We start from the raw sequence: 23,012 nt of genomic DNA on the forward strand, positions 1-23,012 counted from the left end.
CACATAGGAACTCAATAAATGTTTGGAGCTTTCAAAAAGCTTGGATGATCAAATGAGATAATGTATGTGACAGGGGAATAAGCATCTATATACTACCTATTATGTACCAGGTAATATGCTAAGTGCTTTACAAATATTATCTCATTTGATCTTCACAACAAGCCTGAAAGGTAGGTGCTATTATTATCCTCATTTTACAATTAAGAAAACTGAGGCAAATAGAAGTTAAGTGACTTGTTCATGGTCTCATAGTTAGTAAGGGTCTGAGGCATATTTGAATTCAAGTCTTCCTGGCTCTAGTCCCAGTTTACAGAAAACAATCTCTAAGAAGCAACTAGATAGTATCAACCCTCGAGTCAGGAGAACCCAAGTTCTAGTCTGGCCTCAGATACTTATTAGTTGTGTGACCCTGGGCAAGTCATTTAACCCCAATTGGTTCCAAAAAGAAAGCAATTTGTAAACTGTTATACATTTAAATAATAGTTAAATTTTATAGAGAACTTAAATGTTTGCAAAGCACTTCACATATGTCATCTCATATGATGGGCGAAGGGAAATTGGGGAGGGGGTACTTACTGGCCCCAAAGGGCCCTTCTCTTTCTAAATCTATGGCTCTGTTACAATGTTCTTGTGAAGCAGGTGCTGTTACTATCTTTATTTTTACAGATAGCTAAACTAAGACAAAGAAGTTAAATGCCTTGCCTACAGCTAGTGTCTGAGATGGGATTCAAACTCAGGTCTTTCTAATTACAAGTCCAACACACTATCAATTGATTACACACACAAAAAAATTGATTATACTAGGAATGACTGTTAATAAGAGGGATTTCTTCTGAAGGCCTAAAGCAGAGATTGGCAAAGCTCTTGTCTCTATGTGCCAAAAACAGAATGTAGACCAAGCACTACCATCACCAGACTCCTAGCTAGCTCCTAGTCATTGTAACAATCTCCCAAGAGGCCACATCTTCCTCCCTTCCCTTCCTCCTCATTGAGTTATCACAGTAAATGGCGTATATGATAGGAGAACAGAGGTCGAGCTTTTGGCAGCCCATTTTTGAACAGTTACTCATCCTTTTTTGGGGGGAAGTTTGGTTTATTTTTAATGTTATGACAGCCCAGAATGTCTTAAACTATTATTACCTGAAATATTCCTTAAAATTCAATTAAATGCCAATTCCCCCACGAAACCTTCCCTCATCTCTTGCCCACTCAACACTTTCTCATATGGCCACCACCAATAGCCCTTTTTGGTAAGGATCTTTCCCCTAAGATCTTACAGACCACTTTGTTTTACAACTTTTCAATGTATTTAACATACAATGTTGTGCATTATAATCATCTGTGCTAATGTCTTAGCCACTTACTAGACCAGGAGTTCTTAAACCTAGAGACAATAAACTTTTTTTTAAAAATATTTGGATAAGTGAATTTCAATATAATTGGTTTCCTTTGTAATCCTATGGATTTTATTTTATGGCTAGGCTTCACCAGACTACCATAAGGGTCCAGGACACAAAAATGGTTAACAACTCTTGGACTAGATTGTAAGTTCCACAAAGTTATGGATGATGTCAAATCTAAACTTCACATATCCTTCAGTTCCCAGGGTGGTGCTATGAACACAGTGTGAGCTCAACCAATGTTTGCTGGACTATTGAAAATACCTGAACCCTCCTGGGCATGTGACACTCCTGATTCTTCTTAACTTTTGAGTTCTTATTTTATGAAACCTCTTAGCTTTTTAGCTAAGTGAAGGGAGGATAATGCCAAAGTTATATTAGATAATCACTCTCCAGACAACAGAAAAAGAAGGAAACAAACTTTGATTTGGGGGAGATTTTCTTTGTAGTCACACTACCTTTTTGAATTAATGAACACAAGACCATTTATTTAGCGGATGGATCATCAAAGTTCACAAGCACTATCTTATTTGATCTTCACAATAACTCTTTGAGATAAGCAGTGAAAGAATTCATATCCAAGGGTTTTTTTTTGTTTGTTTTTGTTTTTTAAAGATGATGCTCAGTGAGGCTGTATGGCTTGCTCACAGTTACAGAGCCAGTAAGCTATCAATGATGGAACAAAACCTAAGGCTTAGTCTTCCAATCAATGCTCTTTCCACTATGCAGTGCTGCATCCTAATCTTTTATAGTACAGAACATTGTGTCCTTTTCCAAAAGCCTTACTGTTAAATGAACTGCTATCCCTAAGATTAATTAGGTGGCAAAGTGACAAACAGGATTCAACCAAGAGTTGAAGCAAAACATAGCTAGATCCTTTCAAACTGTCTGTTTCCTCACCCAACAAAAATGGAAACTTTAAAGCAGTCTGGGACAATAGCAAGTACTTACTTGAGAATGAAAACACAGAAGTAAATTACTCTTAAATTTTATGAGAAAAGCATATAACTCACTCGTATCATCCCTAGCCTCTGACAAAAGAAAAATTATTACATCTTTCCTGGAGAAAAATTATTTAAAAACTATGCTTTCACTGGACTCCCACTGCTTACAGGATAAGTTCAAATTCCTTGGCCAGCATTCAAGGCTCTCCCAAAATCTTGTCTCAGTTTATCTTTCTACACTTATCTACCACTAGTCTCTGACACAAACTTCTACTGTACTCAAACTAATCTTTTCACTACCCCCCCCAAAATGCTTTCTATCAGAGCCTTACAAATAATAGGTGTTTAATAAGTATTACCCAAGTAATATTTTATTTGAATTATCTGTATATATATGTATGATAATAACAATGCCATTTACATAGCATTTCATCTTCCAAAAATCCCTTTGTCTATATTGTCACAGTTAAGCCATACAATAACCCTGTGAAATCAGCACTACAGATATTATCACCATTTTATAGATGAGGAAACTGAGACTCTGAGAGGTTACTTGTCCAAAATCACACAGCTGTCAAAAATATTGAAAGTCAAATTAGAACTCAGGTCTTCCTGACTCCAAGTCTAGTATTCTTGCCAGAATGACATGCTTCAAGTTGCCATAAGGATAATGCTTATATTCCTCTTATTTACTTCCAGTCATAAGACATTCTGCTGCCTAGGCTCTCCAGAGAAGCAGCTCAAGCCAATGGGGCTTGCCTTTAACCATACACCTGCTGCTACCTTGGGATCAACAGAACATGTTCCACATCAGCTCTAGAACTTCCTCTTCACCCAAGAGCACAAAATTGTCATGAAGTGCCTTCAAAATCACGTATCTTTAATACTACAGGACAGGGCATCTGACCCTATGTTGGGTGCCCATGCTCAGTAATGCACATCCAACTGACGCATCTCTAGTGTTCAGTACTCAATTTAAGTGTTTGCCAATTCAGTGCAATTGAATTTACTCTAACAAACATGTATTGATCACCTATGATACGCACAAGCACAACTAGACATTAAGGATACAAAGAAAAAAGCAGAGCCAATATTTAATCTCTGCTGAGACACAAACATTTTCTGTAGACCTGATACTTATTGATTCAGAGTCTTAGACCTTTAGATTTCCTAACCAATGTAACACCATCAGCCTTTGCTTTTCCTCTTCCAATGTCTTCCCAAATAGGATGAGATCATACAAATGACCCCAACACTTTCAAGTGTTCATTCCACTGCCCACTTTTTCCATGGGCTAGGGAAATACAGAAATCCCTTGGGTGCATCAACTCAAATTAGTTTAAAAATAACAACAACAACAATATTGAAAAGGTAAACACTGTTTTTCCTTATCTTCTTTAGCTATGAGGATTCTCCATCCTCACACTATGCAGGTCCAGCACTGAAAATCATTGGCTGCCTAGCAGTCACCCCAAGGCATCCTGAACTCATGGTATGATTACTGATCCACCTTAGTTCTCATATTCAAAGTTCTCATCAAACCTTCCAATCTTCAGTACTATGACTGAGTGAAGCATAGGGACTATAGATCTTCATAATGAATGATACCAGTACCTAACAGTTCCTTTAGTCATCCTGAGAGCCTCTTTATGAGAGGAAGCAATTTTCAAAGACTGCTCTTGAAAAGGTCAAGGGTAAGGTGGATTGGGCACAATCCACATCCCCCTTCATACAGTCACAATATCCTTCTTCAGATTCCTCAAGCATTGGAAATTCTCCAAAGTCAAACTTCTCTGGATCCATCCCTAAACTCGAAATTTAAGTACTTCTTGGTGATCCCTGTGAACACTGTCCTCAATTTTCCTGCAAATTTCACAGTGGAAACATTAATGACCAGAATACTTAAGTACCCACAACCAGCTTGCTATCTGCAAGACTACTAATAATCCGAATAAGCTAAAATTGGTCCCAATCAATGCTACAACGTCAGATATGTTTCCTATAGTTCACTTTCTTACTGATCCCCAAAACTTCCCTAGAGAACAACACTGACATAATCCCCAAATGGAGCCCATATGTTGTTGCCCCAGACTACTTTCTCTCTACACTATCCCTTTATCTCTAGGATCCAATGAGTCAGTTTTGACTAACTAGCTTTCTAGAAGCAAGGGAGGGAGAAGCTACTGCTGTAGTCCTATGGAGATGATATTGTACAGTTCCCTCAAACCCCAAGGGCTTGAGGTGGTGGAATAGGGATCATGAGGCTCTGTAGCAGTTTCTCTAACCTTAGAATAAAATTGGAGGCTTTCTCTTCCCACAGTTGACAATGTTGGCAAGCAGAGAGGAACTTCATATAAGTGTCCTAGTCAAGTTAATCTCTCAATCATGTTTCCCTGAGAATAGACTAATTGTTTATAGTGCCTCCCCCCTTCCAGTTGTATTGTTTGAATGACAGCTTGTCCCACATTCTAAGCCAATGCCTATATTGCTAATGGATCAGTGCCAGAGAGGAGGGTGTTAGCACTAGATCTCCATCTGTTGGAGTGGCTCTTTCTCCTTTTAGCAGGACTCTTACATAATCCTTAGGCCACTCAATTCTCACCATAAGAGCTTTAAATTCACCAACTCCTAGCAGGGAAGGGGGAAGATAGGGTAGGGAGTAGAAGAATGGGTAGTTGGGGGGGGCAGTTAACTAATTTCCAAGTCATTTATCTTCCAGGGTTTCTGGGAATGCCCCCACAATTTCAGGCAACTCAAACAGTAATTATATCATCTTCCTTCCTGTATGTTTTGTTCATTATTTTACATCCTCTTAAGAAGTCCACAGAACAGTCAATCAGTAAACATTTATTAAGTACCTACTATGTGCCAGGCACTTACTATATGCTATGTGCTAGGATACAAAGAAAAGTAAAAGCTCTTGAGGAGCTCATTATCTAATGGGGGAGACAAATTGCAAATAACTAAATGCATACAATCTAGACACTGAATAAACTAGAAATAATCAGCAGAGGGAAGGCAATAGAATTAAGAGGAATCAGGAAAGGTTCTCTGCAAAAGATGGGATTTTTGGTGGGACTTTAAGGAAGCCAGGAAAACTAGGATGTAAGAGATGAGAAGAAAGAGCATTTCATGCAGAGTATAGCCAGTGAAAATGACTGATTGGGAGATAAAACTCTCTTGTTCAAAGAACAGCAAGGTGCCTAGTATCATTGAGCTGAAGAGTATTTGAGGGTTAGTGGGTGTAAACAGTATAAGAAGACTAGAAAGGGATCAGGGAAGGTTTTGAAGAGCTTTGAACACCAAGCAGAGGATTTTATATTTGGTCTTGGAGGTAATATGAAGCCACTATAGGTTATTGAGTGGGGGTGGAGGGGTAGGGGGTGACATAGACCTGTGCTTTGGGAAGATCACTTTAACAGTTGAGTGAAGAATGGACTGGAGTTGGGAGAGACTTATGGAAGGTAGACCAAGGGCCTAGTTCCATCACTGAGCACTTGTTATCCAATAGCTGAGTAGCTATGATACCAATTATTCTAGTTGGCAAGCATATAGTTTTATTTCAACACATATAATTATATGAAATCAAATTTGCTTGAATCATTATAGCAGGGTAACTAAAGATATAACTTATTAAACCAGCAAACTAGACTCATTTTTAAAAATTGCTGTATCATAACCCCAAACTTTAATATAGCCTACACTAAGCTGTCAATGATAGTAATTCAAGGCTATAATAATTTAAGCAAATTATACTTCACATCCACAATCCATCCTGAATCAGCTTCCAAAATGTTATCTATATGCCACCTGGTATACTTCCTCATAGACTCGGCCTCCTGTTTGTATGCTTTAAATGCTCATCTCCATGTGAAATACAGATCCTCTACAATTAATTAAAAACTAGATATTCAGTTACTGCTATTCTAACAGAAACCTTTTAGTTACATTTAATTACTTTCTGTTTTGTTTCATTTTCTATTAATTCTCAGCATTCATTCTCCCAAATGATGGATTTCAATCTCTCTCTCTCTCTCTCTCTCTCTCTCTCTCTCTCTCTCTCTCTCTTCCCACTCCACCTCTGAGCAAATTGAGGAAAATAGTACAATATCTTGGCTATCTTGAACAACCATCACCCACAGCCCTTACTTTACAACTCCGGAGACCAGAGGTTCTGCTGTTCTGCTGGATCACCTTCTCTTAGCTTGACCAACAGACCTGTCAATCTGTTTCAAGTTGATTCCATGACTCAGGTTCCCTTACTCTCAAGTCTATATATCTCTGCTTCAATCTCCTTCTCAAACCCAGACATCATCTTAAACCAATCAGAATCCAGGCTTCCTGATACAATCATCCCACGTGGTAGGCATAATCCCAAGGGAACTTAAACTCTGGGAAAACTCTACCAGAATGGCTCAGGAAACATAGGAAATGCAGTCTGCTCCTCATCTTGGCCATGCTATCTGTGTCTCAAAATAGCAGCATTGTCAAGGTTGTCATGTGTCTCTGAAAATTACTTCAAAGGAATAATGGACAACAATTTACACAAACCAAAGCATTTCACATTTAGCCAAAACCTCGGAATTTTTTTGTCTACAACTTTTGTTCCTTGAGATTAACTCAGAGGAGATACAAACCCTCAGATAGGCCATACTCTAAATCTAGAGACAGAGTTAGTAAATCGCTCTGTGGAACTGAAGGTAACAAGAATAAATGGAAGCGATTCGCTATATGTAGAAATCATCCAGAATTAGCCAACCTAAAAGATGATTTGTCAATATGTTGCAGATAATTTGGAATTATGCTAAGTAAGTGACTAAAACAGTCAAACCTATAAAAGACAGAAATGTTTCATATACTCCAAAATACTCATAGTAGCATTTTTTTGTAGTAGAAAAGAACCAGTAACCACGCAGATGTCCACTGATTAGGGACTGTTTAAAACAGACTATTACATGAACATAAATATTGTACTATATGAAATTATGAACAGAAAGAATTCTGAAACCCACAGGAACATTTATGTGAAGTGAGCAGAACCAGAAAAAAGATACACAATCAATCATTCAACAAATATTTATTAAGTGCTTACTGTATCTCAACTCACAAGAAGCTTACATTTTAATGGTGAGACAAGTTCATGATGAGTCTTCCTAACTTCAGGCCTGAACAACAATTCTATTCACTGGGCCACCTAGCTGCCATAGAGTAGAGAAGAATAAATTATCAAGGTACCACAGCTTGACAGAAATTTTCCTTAAAAACACCTACCTCAATTTGAATTCTTTATCTTTACATATTTTGTTTCCTCCCCACAAAAATGTAATCTCCTTGAGACTAGGGACAATTTTGTTATTGTCTCTAGATCCTCAGACCTTAGTGCCTTGCCTTATAATTGGGAAACCCTTGAAAAATTTTTATGGAATTAAGTTTAACTGAATCAAGCAAGGTATTAACCCAAAGATTCTTCTGAGTGAATCTTTCCATGGGCAGATGGGTTATATTTCTTAGGTCAAATAAACTTCCTAGTGAAAATTTATACATAGCCATTTACTTTTTTGGTAGCCATTCTACTTTTTTGAGTTTTAATTACATTTTATTTTTTCAATTAATCAAAATCTACTTTCTTTCTCCCCTTACATCCCCCTTTCCAATGACCTCCAATTTAAAAAAAAAAAAGTAAAACAAGTAAAACAAAATATTTATAATAAATGTGTAAAGTCAAACAAAACATATTACTGCAATGGCCATGTCCAAAAAAAAAGTCTCAATTTGTACTCTGAATCCATCACCTCTCTGCCATGAGGTGGGCAGTATGTTTCACCATGAGTCCTCTGGAACTGTGGTTGGTCATTACATTGATCAGAGTTCTTAATTTTCCTAAGTCTTTCAAACAAATTTGTTTATTTTTTACAATATTGTTGTTATTGTATAAATTGTTCTCCTAGTTCTGCTCACTTCACTCTTCATCAGTTCATACAAAACTTCATAGGTTTCTCTGAAACCATCCCTTTCATCATTTCTTGTAGCACAATAGTATTCCATTGCATTCACATACCATAACCTGTTTAGCCATTCCCTAATAGATGGGCACACCCCTCAATTTCCAGTTCTTTGTCACTACAAAAAGAGACAACATAAATATTTTTGTGTATGTGATTCTTTTATTCTTTCTTCGGTCACTCAGAGGTACAGACCCAATAGAGGCATCACTGGGTCAAAGGGTATGCAGTTTAATAACTTTGGGGGCATAATAATAAAATACTTCCCAGAATGGCTGAACCAATTCACAACTCTACCAGTACTGCATTAATGTACTTGTTTTCCCACAGCCCCTCCAGGATTTGTCATTTTCCCTTTTTCTAAATCAACTTTGCAAAACAAAACAAAATAGGTTTTCTAGCTTATAAATCAATTTCTTGTGTTTGTTGATCTATTGACTGAGAATTTGATCAGGGTATAACATTCTACAAAAACCTGATCATATCTGGATGAACTAAGAAAATCAAGTTTCTAAACTTGAAAAACTGAGGATCAGACCCCCTGGGCCTGAAGTGACTCCACCAAGGTATGAAGATCCCTTAGCTCTACCACCCTACAACATTATAACATATAGAATTTTTAAATGTTGCTTTGAATATTTTGGTATAACATTGTCCCCAGTGGATCACTAAAGTGCTGCTGATTCTGTCTTAGTGATACCTCTCAGATTTTTCTGCTCCTTTAGAAATAGTGTGGAAGAGTGGAAAGAATACTTAGCTAACACATAGTAAGTGCTGGATAAATGCTTATTGATTGCTTAGGAGTCAGAAAAATCCAGTTAGATCACAGGTCTTAGTTTCCTTGACTGTAAAATGATGGAATTTGACTTGATAAACTCTGAGGACCTTTCCATCTCTAGAACTTTGATCCCATGATCCTCTTAGAGCCCCAGCTCTGCTATATCCTATCAGTGTGCCTGTTGGAAACTCACTTAATTTTTTCATCTGGAAAATGTGAATGAATGAAAAAAAGGAATGGAAAAGTCACTTATTAAGTGATTACTATGTGCGAAACACTGTGGATACAAACAGAATTTTTCTAGGAATTCACATTCTAAGGTAGAAGGTGGGGATGGGGGGAGGAGAAAACAACACACATGGGTCTGAGTTCTAAGTCAGATGGAAAGACTCTGTGGTACATAGGGTACAAAACCAAGCAGATGGTCTCTAACTCTTGCTTGATTATGAATACTTACCCTATAGGAATGAAACTTCTATTACCTAATTTTTAATGATTATGCTTATGATATGGTTTTTAATGATAATATTAACTTTATGCTAAATTATTTATTTGGAAATTGTTTTATTTTAGGTGTACAATGCCTAGAAAGTTTTCAGTGTTTCTTCATAGCAAATAATGCTAGTTCTTATATATGATACATATATGTATAAATATATTATGCACACATATACATGGATATGTATATATGAGTATATATATATACAAAATATGTTGAAGGAGGTAACTTTTATGCAATATTTTTTAGGGTTTTTGAAAAGATAGTATAATATTTTTTCAAAGGTTTTTTCTATCGATATAATAACACAGTTTTAGTTGTTTTTAAGATTAATTATGTTGATTGTTTTCCTAATGTTGACCCATTCTTGTATCTGTGGTACAAATCCAAGTTGGTGACGCTGAAATAATTTATGTATGTACTTGCCTTAACATTAAGTAGTGAAATTGAGTATAATTTTTCTTCTCTACTTTATCCTTCCCAAATTTGGGAATGAGGGCTATATTTATCTCATGAGAGTAATTTGGTGACTTTTCTTTCATATGCTGGATTGAAAAGAAATGCCTGTAATTCAACTTGAGTTTTGGTGCTCTAAGCAGAGGGAAAGTACTAATGTTTAACTTTCTGGAGAACAACCAGTCATTTTCCTTCTCTGATCCTAATTTCTCTCAACTGTAAAATGAGGAGTTTCAACTAGATGATCTTTAATGTCACTTGCAGGCCTAAATTCTGATATAATCTTCACATAGATGAAATATCGATAATTCCTATTTAATTTGAACTTGAAACTACCTACTTGTAATCATCATTAAGAAAAACTCCTAAGTTCATTTTCTTATTTTTATATTTGTCTGTATTCAAGCTTTTAAAAACAAGTTTCCATAATCTAATAAGTCTGAATGAAGTCATGCACATTATCTAACACTAATATGCCCATGGAGTAAATATAATTTACTAATGAAAAGGATGCTTTCATGGGCCAAATTAAATTAATGAATAATAATTTTACTGTATGACAAATGATTCTCTACAAGTGCTATAAAATTTTATGTAAACTCTACTAAATATTAGGTATTTTATGCAACTATAACATAATTTATAAATAAAAAAGATTTTTGCAAAAAGTCTGGACTATTTCAGAAATAAGCCAACACATAATTACTATCAAGTTCATACATTAACATTTGAAGCTCATGTCTAGAATGATGCCATATATTATTTATATAGTCTGGAATTGAAAAGTAAAATTATCATTTAATTAGCTACTTCCAAGGTAAAGTTAATGGTTGTTTGGAAATGAGGCTCATTACATGATTCCATAAATGCACACTGTAATGAGGTACATTACTATGCAGCTGTATAAACATATTTACTAGACACACATTCTTTTACCACAGGTGGACATTTTCCATTATGGGCATCCCCAATCAAACTGTTTTGAAAATTAATAGAAAGGAAAAATATTTTCTAAAATTCAACTTTATAAAAATGCTATTTTTAAATAAAATTTGTTGAATTGGTCATTTTTCCTTAAGTTTACTTTAAAAATATCTTCATGTAAAAAATAGTACAAACAATTAAGTTTGCAGTAAAGGTCATTAAGCTATTTGATTAGCATTTCTATCAAACATGTAACTCTCTTAGGATGAGCAGAGCTTTCTAGGATCTCTAGATCTACATCCAGAGAAATCTAAGAGGTATACTACTTATTTAAAATATGGTCATTATTGTTGTTCAGTCGTTTTTAGTCGCATCAAACTCTGTGACTCCATTTGGGGTTTTCTTGGCAAAGATAGTGGAGTGGTTTGCCATTTCCTTCTCCAGCTCATTTTACAAACTGAGGCAAACAGGGTTAAGTAACTTGGCCAGGATCACACAGCTGGTAAGTGTCTGAGGCCAGATTTGAACTCAGGAAGATGAGTCTTCCTGACGCTAGGTCTGGCGCTCTATCCATTGTACCAACTAACTGGACTAATGGAACCATGTCTCTGTCAAGTAAAACCAGAGCTCCTACATGATCCAAAAGTCTCTCTTTTCCTGAGATAACACAACTATTAAATTAAAGAAAATTTTTTTTTCCAAATTAACGTTCTGGGAATATCATGATGACCAAAATATCAAATGCCATTTAACAAGCTGGCACACACTTCAAAAGTTCTGAACTGATTATTTTGCTATCATGAAGGTAAGCGGTTGAAGACCAAAGTAGCAATTGAAAACAAAAATTTGGGAAGCTAACAAATATATCTTCTGTCCAGAAAATAGTTTCTACTTCAACTTGGGAGGTTGCTGGTTAATTTGGATGGTAAAAAAGAAGAGAGGAAGAAAAAGGAGCTAACTTTCTATGATTCTACAATCTAACACAAAGGCAAGTACTCTAATCCTTTCTGTTTTTTCAAGGGATTTCTCAAAGTAATGCACATACGAGCATTTTCCTTCTTTTGTCTAGCACTTACACCCCCACCTTCTCTGACTAGGAGAATGAAACTGGCAGACTACTTTTCTTCTGCACCAAAGAGCTCTGAGGGGTTTGAGTAAATGGACACTGTCACAGCTCCTATGGAAGGCTTTATTTGATCTCAGCCTTGCTGACACTGATGAAGGCTGAAATACATAAGGCAAAAGAAAATTGTATTTGAGCACAAATTTAATGTTTGTTCACTACACTGTCTTCTTTTGAGGGGCTGACCAAACACGACTGTCCCAGGACAGAGGAGTCAATCTTTTTCTGGCTGGTTGTTAGCAAACAGATGGGAGCCTGAGAATTTCTCCTGTATTCAGATAAATCAAAGACTTGGGCTGCTAACCTTCAGTTACCTTTAAAAGGGGATGTAAAATTTCTTTGGGACTCTCTGATTTCACACAGTTTAGATAAATCTCAAAACACTACTCTCCTAAACTGAGCTTTTTAAGGGAATAGGCATTTAAGCAATAGAAACTCCTGAAATCAATGTACAATTATTGCTTTTTTACTCATCCAACAGAAACGGAAATACATTAACAATGGGAGCAATTTATCACACTAATCTAATTCAATCCAAATCTATAAGGATTTATTAAGTGCCTATGAAGTTCACGGTACTGCATTAAACCTTGACAATACAAAACAAGGATAAACAGTCCCTGTAGAATATAACATAAAAAATAAGAATTTCTGGAAGACAAGCAGAATAATGGATAGAGTGCCAATCTTAGAGTCAGGAAGAATTTGAATCCCATTTCAAACACACTTACCAGTAATGCGACCCTTGGCAAGTCTCTCGTAAGTTCAGTTTCCTCACGGTTAAGATGAAATAATAACAATACCTACTTCATAAGGCTATTGTGAGGATCAAATGATATAATATATATAAGGCATTTTGCAAACCTTAAACTGACACATATTAGTTATGATGATAAGGATGAGAATGAGGATGATGACCACAATGACATTTAGAGGAAAGAGATGTTATTATTTGTCTTTTATTTTTGAAGAGGACCAATGACATCACGGAGCAACGTCTTGACTTGTGAGTGAATTGGATTTAAGTGGGGCAGAGTCGCACAAAGTTGTCAGTCTCACTCTCTCTTCCAGTCATCAAAGCCCAGTGGCAAGCCAGAAGTCAGGATGACTGCGATGGCCCACAATGCAGTGGGTGACCTTGGCATCTTTGATGTTTGATCAAGCTCTAAATACCCATAGCACCTGCTTCAGTCGGCTTCATGGGCACTGAACAAACAATTCTTATCTGCTCGTTTTACTGGGGCAAGTCTTCACGTGCTTAGGGTAGTCAACTCCCTAACTCACAGATGGGTTTGAGGCCCATCGGTTACCCTCAACCTGGTTTGACCCATCTGCTCAGATGGTTTACTGAGTTGTGGTCGCTGCACATGGTACAGTTTCTTGGAGCCACAGGTGAGAATTGAGTGCCAGGTAGATACCAAAGCAGTCCTGAAAACGGCTCAGCAAGCCCTCACACCACAGTTACTAGTGCTCCTTGAACACCCTATATAACCCCAGGAAGAAAGAGCACTAAGGGCAGGCAGGAGAGGCTTTCCATAGAAGATAGTGTGACTGAGTTGTTTTAAAAAAAAGCTAAGGAGACTAAAGATAAGGACCTTACCTCTTTACCAGAGAAACTGAAGATATTCACCATGAGTTCCTTCTTCTCCCCTTCTTCTCATATCATATCACTCTGGTATCATCCCCCATTATTTCTTTATTCACTCCAATCTTTGATGGAAAAGGATCTTCTTGCTAAGGTCAACCCTTCTATTTGCACCCTTGATCTCATCCTCTCCTGTCTTGTCCAGCAGATTGCCCCCAATATCATCTTCACTCTTTCTCTCTACTTACTCTCTCCCTGATGCCTACAAAAAATAAACAAAACAAAAAACCCATGTGTCCCTAGCCTCAAAAACCCTTCACTTAGTCACTTTCTACCAATCTCTATGACTTTGGGCAGATTAATTATCCTTACTAGGCCTTGTTTTCCTCTTCCATAAAATGAATAGATGTTCCTTAAGATCTCTTCTAGCTCCAAATCTATAGAAGTTAGTTTAGGCACTTTTATCTATAGGTGTAAATCTAATTAGATTAAAAAATTCAAATATAGTACAGTAAAATACATTGCTGTAAAATTTTGTATCACTTAACCTACCCTGTAGATCAAAAACTATTTAGAAGAGAGGCAGAGAAAAGAGTACCGAGCACAGTTTTGTAGTTTAATTTCTGACACCACAAGGAAAATTTAAAAAAGAAAAGAAACAATATATATCTCTGTTAATTTGAAAATAATTATCTCCCGTTAAGTTGAGCTCCCTACTTTCAAGGATCCATATGCAGCTATATATACCTAAAGTAAAGGTGGAGACCTTCCATTCATCAAATTAATTTCAACTATCCTTCAAATAATTACCAAGAGATAATAGCCCCATTTATGCCAATAAGAATGAACATAACACAGAACTTTGGCCAGATGTCTTTTTTTATTCATAATTTCTGAAAAGGCTACAAAACAAGAACATTATTCCTTGAAGGTCAATCTTGATATTTTCATTTTCTCTCTCTGTCTCTCCTCCCACCCCCTATATGTTTGTCTCTCAGCCATCTCCTTTTCTGTGTACTCTTGCTTTTGCATATCGGTGACTTTCATTTCCCCATTATTTTCCCTTTCACCTTTGTCTGTCTTCCTTAACTAGTGCAATATAGAATAGAAGTTCATTTTTTATTATTTGTTGTATTTATTTTACTTTGGGGGTTTTTTTGTTTGTTTGTTTTGACTAGGCAATGGGGTTTAGTGATTTGCCCAGGGTCACATAGCTACTAAGTGCTACGTGTCTGAGGCCATATTTGAACTCAGGTCCTCCTGAATCCAGGGCTGGTGCTCTATCCACTGCGCCGCCTAGCTGCCACTATTGTTATATTTATTAAATAGAGTTTCCACTTCCTTGTTCTTAGGCAGTATGATGAAATAGAAAGAGAGCCAGCCTTGAAGTCAGAAGTCTTAAGTTCAAAAACCCCTCTGACATACATTCTGAATGTGTGACTTTAGGAAAATCACTTATACTCTCCCTGACACAATCAAGTCTCTAAGACTGTAAGTCTTGCAGTGACAGTAATGATCTGTATTAATGTGAACGTTCCCACTTTCCAATAAATAGGTGGTCAAATGACATGAACAAATAGTTTTCAAAAGAAGAATAGCAAATTATTAACAACCATATAAAATAATGCTTCAAATCACTAAGAGTAAAAGAAATGGAAAGCAAAGCAACTATGATACTTCTATTTCACACCCAGCAAACTGGCAAAGATGATAAAAATTGGGAAAAATTAATATTGATTGGACTACATAAAGGTAGGCATACTAATGCATTGTTGGTGGAGTCATGGCCTTTCTAGAAAGAAATCTGGAATTATGCAAATAAAGTAGCTAAAATGTCCTTAACCTTAGACCTAGAGATTCTACTGCTAGGCATAAACCCCAGGAGGTTGACAAAAAACAAGGCTCCATGGATGCTAAAGTATTTATGAAAATATTTTTTGTAGTAGCAAAGAACTGGAAACAAAGATGCCCATAGATGGAGAATGGCTAAACAAATTTCAGCACATGAATGTAATGGACTATTACTGTGCTGAAAAAACAACAACAACAATGAATAAAAAGAAGTATAGTGAACTGAAGCAAAATGAAGTAAATAGAACTAGGAAAACAATGGACACAATGACTGAGAAGATGTAAATATAAAGAACAACTACCACAAAACAAACAGGAATGATAAGGAATTATAAAAAATGTGATGACTAATATTGATAGACTTAACCCTTCTCAGCAATACAAGGATCTAAGACATCTCCAAAGGCCTCATGATGGAAAATGCTATCCACATCCAAAGGAAGAACTATGAAGTTTGAATGCAGATCAAAGCATACTATTTGCTATTTTTTTTCTTCTGTTGTATTTTGTTTGCTCTTTCTGGTGGTTCCTCCTATTAGTTCTAATTCTTACTTACAATATCACTAAAGTGAAAATATGTTTAATAGAAATGTATATGTATGTGTGATGTCTATGTTCAGATTGCGTGCCATCTTGGGAAGGGAGGGGGAGAAAAATTTAAAACTCAAAAGCTTATGGAAGTGACTGTTGATAAAGCAAAATAAATTAATAAAAATAAGTGAAAAAATAAAATAAATATTGCATGGCTCACTATTTAAAAAAAAGAGATTATAAAAAACAAACTTTGCCCCAAAGAAGATATAAGAACACCTTCATATGACTTTACAAGGGACAGGGGTCCCCACTAGCATTGGAAATTGCATATAATGTCAGATTCTTTTGATTAAAGATTTTTTTTCCTCTTCATTTTTTTAAAGTCTTTGTTATAAAGGATAGCTCTCTGGAAGGGTCAAGGGGATTGATCTGAGGGGAAAACTAGGCAATGTGAAAACAGAAGATGTCAATAAAAATCTATTTTTTAAAATAGTGTGACTTTTAGGGGGCAGGGAAAGGTGGGTTATTTGAGTCCCTAAATCAATGAAATCATAGTTCCTGTGAAAAAATTCTTAGGCTAAAAAGTAGATAAGGACACTGCCTGTTGCTGTCATTTAAAAAAAAAAATCCACAACCAACCCTAAATTTAACTTTCTGTTAGTGGTCTCCCATAGAAAAATATTCCCCTACTTCTACTCTACAGAAAAGGTGAAATAACTTTAAGTGATGCTAAGCAGTAGAAGAAGATTCACTTAACAGTAGTACAAAGGCAGAAAACCTTTAGGGAATCTGATTTGGGTAATTATGTGTGATCTCTGTAATCCAGTCATAAATCCAATTAGATATAATCTTCTGTTCTCTGTCCCAAGCCACAGAAGCACATCAATTATTCAGAGTCACGTGTGGCATAATGAAGGACATGTGATCTAAAATGAGAGGTTTAAATTCAAAACCTGCTTTGTGACTTCCAACCTGGGTGACCTTTAACAAGTCACTTCACTTTGGGAGCTCCTGTTTTCTAATCTATAAAATAAATGTGTTGGACTCCATGATCCCTAAGGTCCTTCCCATCTTTAAAGTCTATGAACCTATGACCATGAACAAGATACTTATTCTCTCTGAGCCTCTGTTCCCCCATCTGTAAAATAATATTCAGACTACCTCACTGGGTGGAGGGGCTTTAAAAAAGTAAGAGTATTATTATCTTATGGTATATAGAAAAATTATGGCCAGAAATACTGATTGCTTTGCAATGCTTTCCCATTCCTTCAAAAGTATAAAAAGAATTCATTTTTCAAATTAAATTCAATTAAAGTTAAATAAAATGAATTTTGTAGTAAGATTATATTGAGAAGTTTGCTCTACTTCTCTTTATATAATAAGAATCATCCCAGAGTATCATAAAACTGAGAGTGGGAAACTTTGATTTAATATTACTGGAAATCTCATGAGATAAATAATGAAAAAGATCAAGATTCAAATAGGTGTCATCTCCAAATCCAGGACCCATCTAACAAAATCCTTTAATACTTAACATGGATTAAACCCAAAAATATTTCTCTTAAATGAAAAACAACAGAGACCCTCTCATGACATTAACAAGAGAGGTACAACCTACAGATTAAAAAAAAATAAACAGAATATGTATTTTGAGGAGGTCATGAGCTTCATTACAGCCCATTTAAGTTTTGAAAACTATCCATATGATCTCCTTTTGGAACTACCACAGTTAAGCTAAAACTTCACAGTAGAATCTTAGAAGGCAAACAAATATTAGTAAATAATGAAAATACTTCCACTATAGTTCATAATAGATTTATAGTCACATTTCATCAATCTAGGACTCACCGATCTGGCAGTCACACCTATTAGGACACAGCAAAGAACCTGAAAGTAAGCAAAAACCCATCTGAGCAGCCAAACATACGTCATAAAGTCCATATACTACAAGCACATACACTTTGCTCATGGGACCACCCCTCAAGCTTTTGCTCAAAGCCTGTTTATTCTTATTTCCCACCCAAATTTAGCAAGCTTAGACATATAATTCCCAAGTCCACAGAAAGTGTAAAGTAGATTAAAAAGGAAAAAACTCCATCAAGACACAAGCCAGATAAATGAATTAAAATCATAGCAACTTAAGTCCATTTTGCACTTAGGCAAACAGCTCTACAAATTTCAATAGGCCCCAAGGGCATCAATGTACTCAATATGTACATTGTACATGTGTGTGTATGTATGTGTGTGTATATATACATATATGTATAATAATATGTACTCAAAGGGATGATGGTATTATTATTCTTATTCTTCTTCTTATTATTATTATTATTATTAACAGATCAAAGTTAAATCAGGCTTATGGTAACCCAAGTCATCAAAAATGGTTAAATCATGATCAGTAGAGTATGCAGATAAGTAAACTATACCCTGTGGGCCAGAGTCAACCACCTGTTTGTGTCCAAGAGCTAAGTATGGTTTTCTCATTTTTAAATAAAGTTTTATCATATTTAAAAATGTAAAGACCATGCTTGGTTTTCCAGTGTACAAGAACAAGTATTGACTGGCTAGATTTGGCCCTAAAGCTGATCCTAGTATACTTTGTTTAAGAATGAAGGAAAGTAGGGAAAATTTCAATGTCAAATTGGGAAATATTTTTTTAAAAAGTACTGGTGCCTAAAAGCATCAGATATCCCAAAAACCTTTGCAACTTAGATAACTCATTACTGGAAATGTTAGACAGCTAAGGTTATGGCATACTTTGATAAAATTCTATTTATCCACATACCATTCAAACCAGGGCTTTTTAAGCTTTTTCCATTCGAGATCCCTTTTCTAGAGAAATTTTTATGCAACCCTGGGTATATAAGGTATATAAAATAAGTATACAAATCAAACATTTACTGATAATAAATCATAAAGAATTTTATTTTTAAAACAATTCTTTGGTATGCATTTATTTTTATCATTTATTAAAAACTAAAGCAAATTTGCATACTAATGAGATGGATATGCTTATTTATTTTTACATAAAGAATTATATCTTTACAGAATATTTGATACTGCAGGATGTAAAGCATCTTCAACGGTTTTCAGAGCTGATCAATATTTTGATTTTATAATCGTCAATGCTATGTTCAGAGCCAGAAACACCTCAGATTCACTATGTGTTTGATTTTGAATTAATTTTTGGACATTTCACATTCAGAAATCTTTCACTGTTGCCAAATTTTTTGCAACTCCCACATTCAGTTATATAGGGTTACAATCCACAGTTTAAGAAGCACTGTAAGACCATACTTTTGGTGGTACACAGGACCCACTCTTTCTTGCATTTCTTTTATTTTCCTTTTTGTAATAGTACTTCCTTTGCCTTAAAAAGTGGTGCTGCTATTATTTTAGTAAGTAGAATCCATTTATAAACAGTCAATTATCAGATTAGCAAGAAGTAAATTATCTAGTTAGAAGTTTAAAAACCTGTCTATCCAGCTTCGAATTCTAGAATTACTTCACTGTGCATTAACACCTCCAACTGGAAATGGAATGAAATGCAAAAGATTTGATAAATGATCGATGAAGTTAAAACCATCGACAAGTAAGATTTTTGCATTATCCATGTTTTATCTCTATTATATAGGCACAGATTATCTACACTGGATGCATAGGTATAGATACAATAACAGATCAATCACACAGTTTAAAAAGAACCCAAAAAGAATATAAAAGTAAAATTCTGTTCAGATTTTTAAAAAATTAAACTATCTAGAATTTAAAATGTCACTAACCTAACTAGTTTGCACAGCAGACTTTTTACTTTACTAAACAATGGAGATAATTACCTAGGATTTTAAACAAAAACCTTTGAAGTGTGTTAAAAACAAGAGAATTGCTATGTCCAGAGACTTATTAATACAAAAGCTCTGTTTAGTCTACAGAATCCAATACTAAATTTCCAAATGTTCCTGCCAGATACTCATACCTTAAAGCAGGGTAAATTACTGACCCTTTGCAAAAAAGGAAATAATTTCAAATTTTTATTTTGCTCTCTTGCTCAGCAGGAGAACACGAGTTTAAAGGTTTTGTTTGTTTGTGGGTAGAAGGGAGGAAGGGGGGGGATGATTTCATCAGGGTGGAGAATTCTCAGAGAGATGAAAACTTCATCTATGACTTCAAATCAGATAGATCAGCTATACTCATCTACATCATCTGAGAACATCACCTGGGTCACTGAATGTTTAAATGAATTGCCCAGGGTCACATAGCCAGGATTCAGGAGAAGCAAGACTTAAATGCAGACCTTCACAGGTCTTCCTAACTCCAAACCTAGTGTTTTATCTGCTATTTTGCCCTTCTTCTCTTGGAGTCTGTGACCATAATTAAACTACATATTTCTTTAGTGCTTTCATACACTGGGACAAAGTCCAAGACAATACATTAACTCAGGCAAGCATATTCTAATTGCTTCTTATGCTTTTGAAAACTTTTTAAACTCCTATTTCAATTTTTCCCAGCATTAGATTTTGAAAAGCTTTCCAGTCTGTTCTTTTTTGCTTTTTCTCTTCAATAATCAAGAAGATTAAGTATTCCAATCAAGAGCATCTTATAAAAGTACTTATAAATATTTTCAAGGTGTATATTTATTTTCATTTTTTGTAAATACGTGTGTATGTATCTTAAAATGGTCCTAAAAAACAATCAAAATATTTTTAACATATGACCATAGTACTTATCAATAACAGTTTACCTAAAGCTAATTTTTTTTTTTGAGACACTAACAGGTTACTCTCCATGTACAAGTCTTCAGTCTTCTCTTAGAATCATAAACCTTGTTACACTTTCAAATGAAAGATGCCAAACACAAAAAAATTTATGAACTTGATAGAAAATAAGCAAATAATCTATTTCCAATCAATCAATCAACAGCATTTATTAAGCACATACTATGTGCTAGGCATCCCATTAAGCAATGAAGAGACAAAAATGAAACAGTCCTTACTCTCAAGGAGCTTACGTTCTAACAGATTAAAAGTGTGTGTGTGTGTGTGTGTGTGTGTGTGTAAAACATTAAGTAAGCCCCCAAGGCTCTACTGAAGAGTGCATAGAGGGAAATCACATATAAGAAGACTGGAAAGGTAGAAGCACCCAGGTTACGATGAGATTAAGAAACAGAAGAATTTATATATGATACTAGAGGTAATACTGAGTAATTGGAATTTACTTCAGAGAAGTGGGGGCAGGGCATGTGTGTCATGGTTAGAAATTACATCTTAGGAAAATCACTTTGATGGTTGTGCGAAGAATAGATTCAGGAAAGGATAGGCATGAGGTATGGAGAGACAAAAAGGAAGTCATTTCAATAGTCTATTAGAAATTAAATGACAAGATTTGGCAATTGGATATGTGAGGATATGTGGGGTAAGTGTGAGGAGTGAAAGAATATGTTAAAGTTGCAAACTTGGGCTACTGAGATAATGGTGGTATCCTCTACCCTAATACGGAAGTCTGTAAGAGAAGTGAGTTTGGAAGAAAAAAATAATGAATTATGTTTTGAACATGTTGAGTTTGAGATACCTAGATATATGGATCTACACTGTCATATGCACTGAGATGATAATTTAACCCATGGAATCTGATGAAATCACCAAATGAGACAGTAAAGAAAGAGAAGAAAGCTGAGATCAAAGCCTTGGAAACATACCCAAAGTTTGTGGAAAAGACAAGGATGAATCCTTGAAAGAGTGGTGAGACAGAAAGGAAGAGAAACAGTAGAGAGCAGTGAAATGAAAACTTAGAGAAGTGAGTATCTAGGAGGAAGAGATGGTTAACAACATCAAATGCTGAAGAGATCAAAAAGGATGAGATTGAGAAGAGGTGATTAAGAGACCACTGGTAAGTAACTTTAGAGAAAAGAGTTTTAATTGAGTGGATGACATTGTAAACTCGATTGCAAAGGGTTGAGATGAGAGGGATAGAAGTGGAGGCATCTAGTGCAGGTAGTTTTTTCAAGGAATTTGGCTGAGCAAAAAGGCAGAAGAGATATAGTGAAATGGCAAGGATAGTAGATCTAGTAAGAGTTTTTTGTTTATTTAAAGAATGGGGGAAATCGGGATATGTTTATAGCAAGGAAGAAACAATGAAAAGGGAGAGATTGAAGATCAGGAGAGGGAGATGACTATGGGACCAATTTGCTGGAAGAGAAGGGAATAGAGAGTATTCTGGGAAGATGGAGGAATAAGACAGGAAATTACCTAGCTCTCCCAAATTTCTCCACAAATAATTTAAAACAATGCTTCAGTGAACTTTAGAGCTGCAGAAATAACTAAAAGTCAGGGTATAGCAATTGTCCAGACCAAGACAATTTGGAAGGATGTTAGGAAAGACCTGAACTCCCAGAGTGGTGGTGTGGCCCAAATGAAGTACAGATACCTTGGGGCAGATACCACTGAATCAAAAAACAACAAGCCCTAGGGGCAGCTGTGTCAGGAAGCAGCCTCAGCTTCAAGAACTTACGAACAGTGTTGGGGGGTTGAGACAGCTGATCAGGATAAGATTATAGGGCCCTCCACTAATGTTGCACATAGGACCCAGGTGCACTGACCAGATGCAGTACTGGACTGTGGCTGTAGGCAAAGAGTGAGAACACATTGGTGAATAAAGTTGCAGAGGGGCAGAGATCCTTCTGGCTGTGGTCACTCCCAGGAGAATGGTCCTTGGTTTCAGTTCCAGAGCAAAAGGGTAAACAGAAGCTTGTAGCCCTTAGAGGGACCACAGAGAGTAGGAGCATTTGTGGTGATGGTGTTGCTGGGGGTTCTGGTCTTGGCTCAGGGGCAGAGAGGATTATGTGAGATCAGGCCCCCAGATAAAGCTCAGAAAACAACAGCACAAAAAACCTGAAACCTGAGATATGCCCTACACC

At 35.9% G+C, this 23,012-nt stretch overlaps 1 protein-coding gene across 4 annotated transcripts in view; it reads right to left on the reverse strand.

Annotated features, from left to right (window-relative positions):
* Positions 1 to 23,012, reverse strand: part of LOC114050151 (protein dispatched homolog 1) — a 234,920-nt gene that overhangs the window by 93,974 nt on the left and 117,934 nt on the right. For all 4 annotated transcript variants that reach the window (XM_027871758.1, XM_027871760.1, XM_027871757.1 and 1 more), the window contains exon 3: positions 17,945 to 17,983. In XM_027871758.1, coding sequence (XP_027727559.1) covers positions 17,945 to 17,983 — 39 coding nt within the window. The remainder of the gene's footprint in view (positions 1 to 17,944; positions 17,984 to 23,012) is intronic.

The sequence above is a fragment of the Vombatus ursinus genome, unplaced genomic scaffold (assembly GCF_900497805.2).
Source record: "Vombatus ursinus unplaced genomic scaffold, bare-nosed wombat genome assembly UNPS02014798.1, whole genome shotgun sequence".
Classification (NCBI taxonomy): domain Eukaryota; kingdom Metazoa; phylum Chordata; class Mammalia; order Diprotodontia; family Vombatidae; genus Vombatus; species Vombatus ursinus.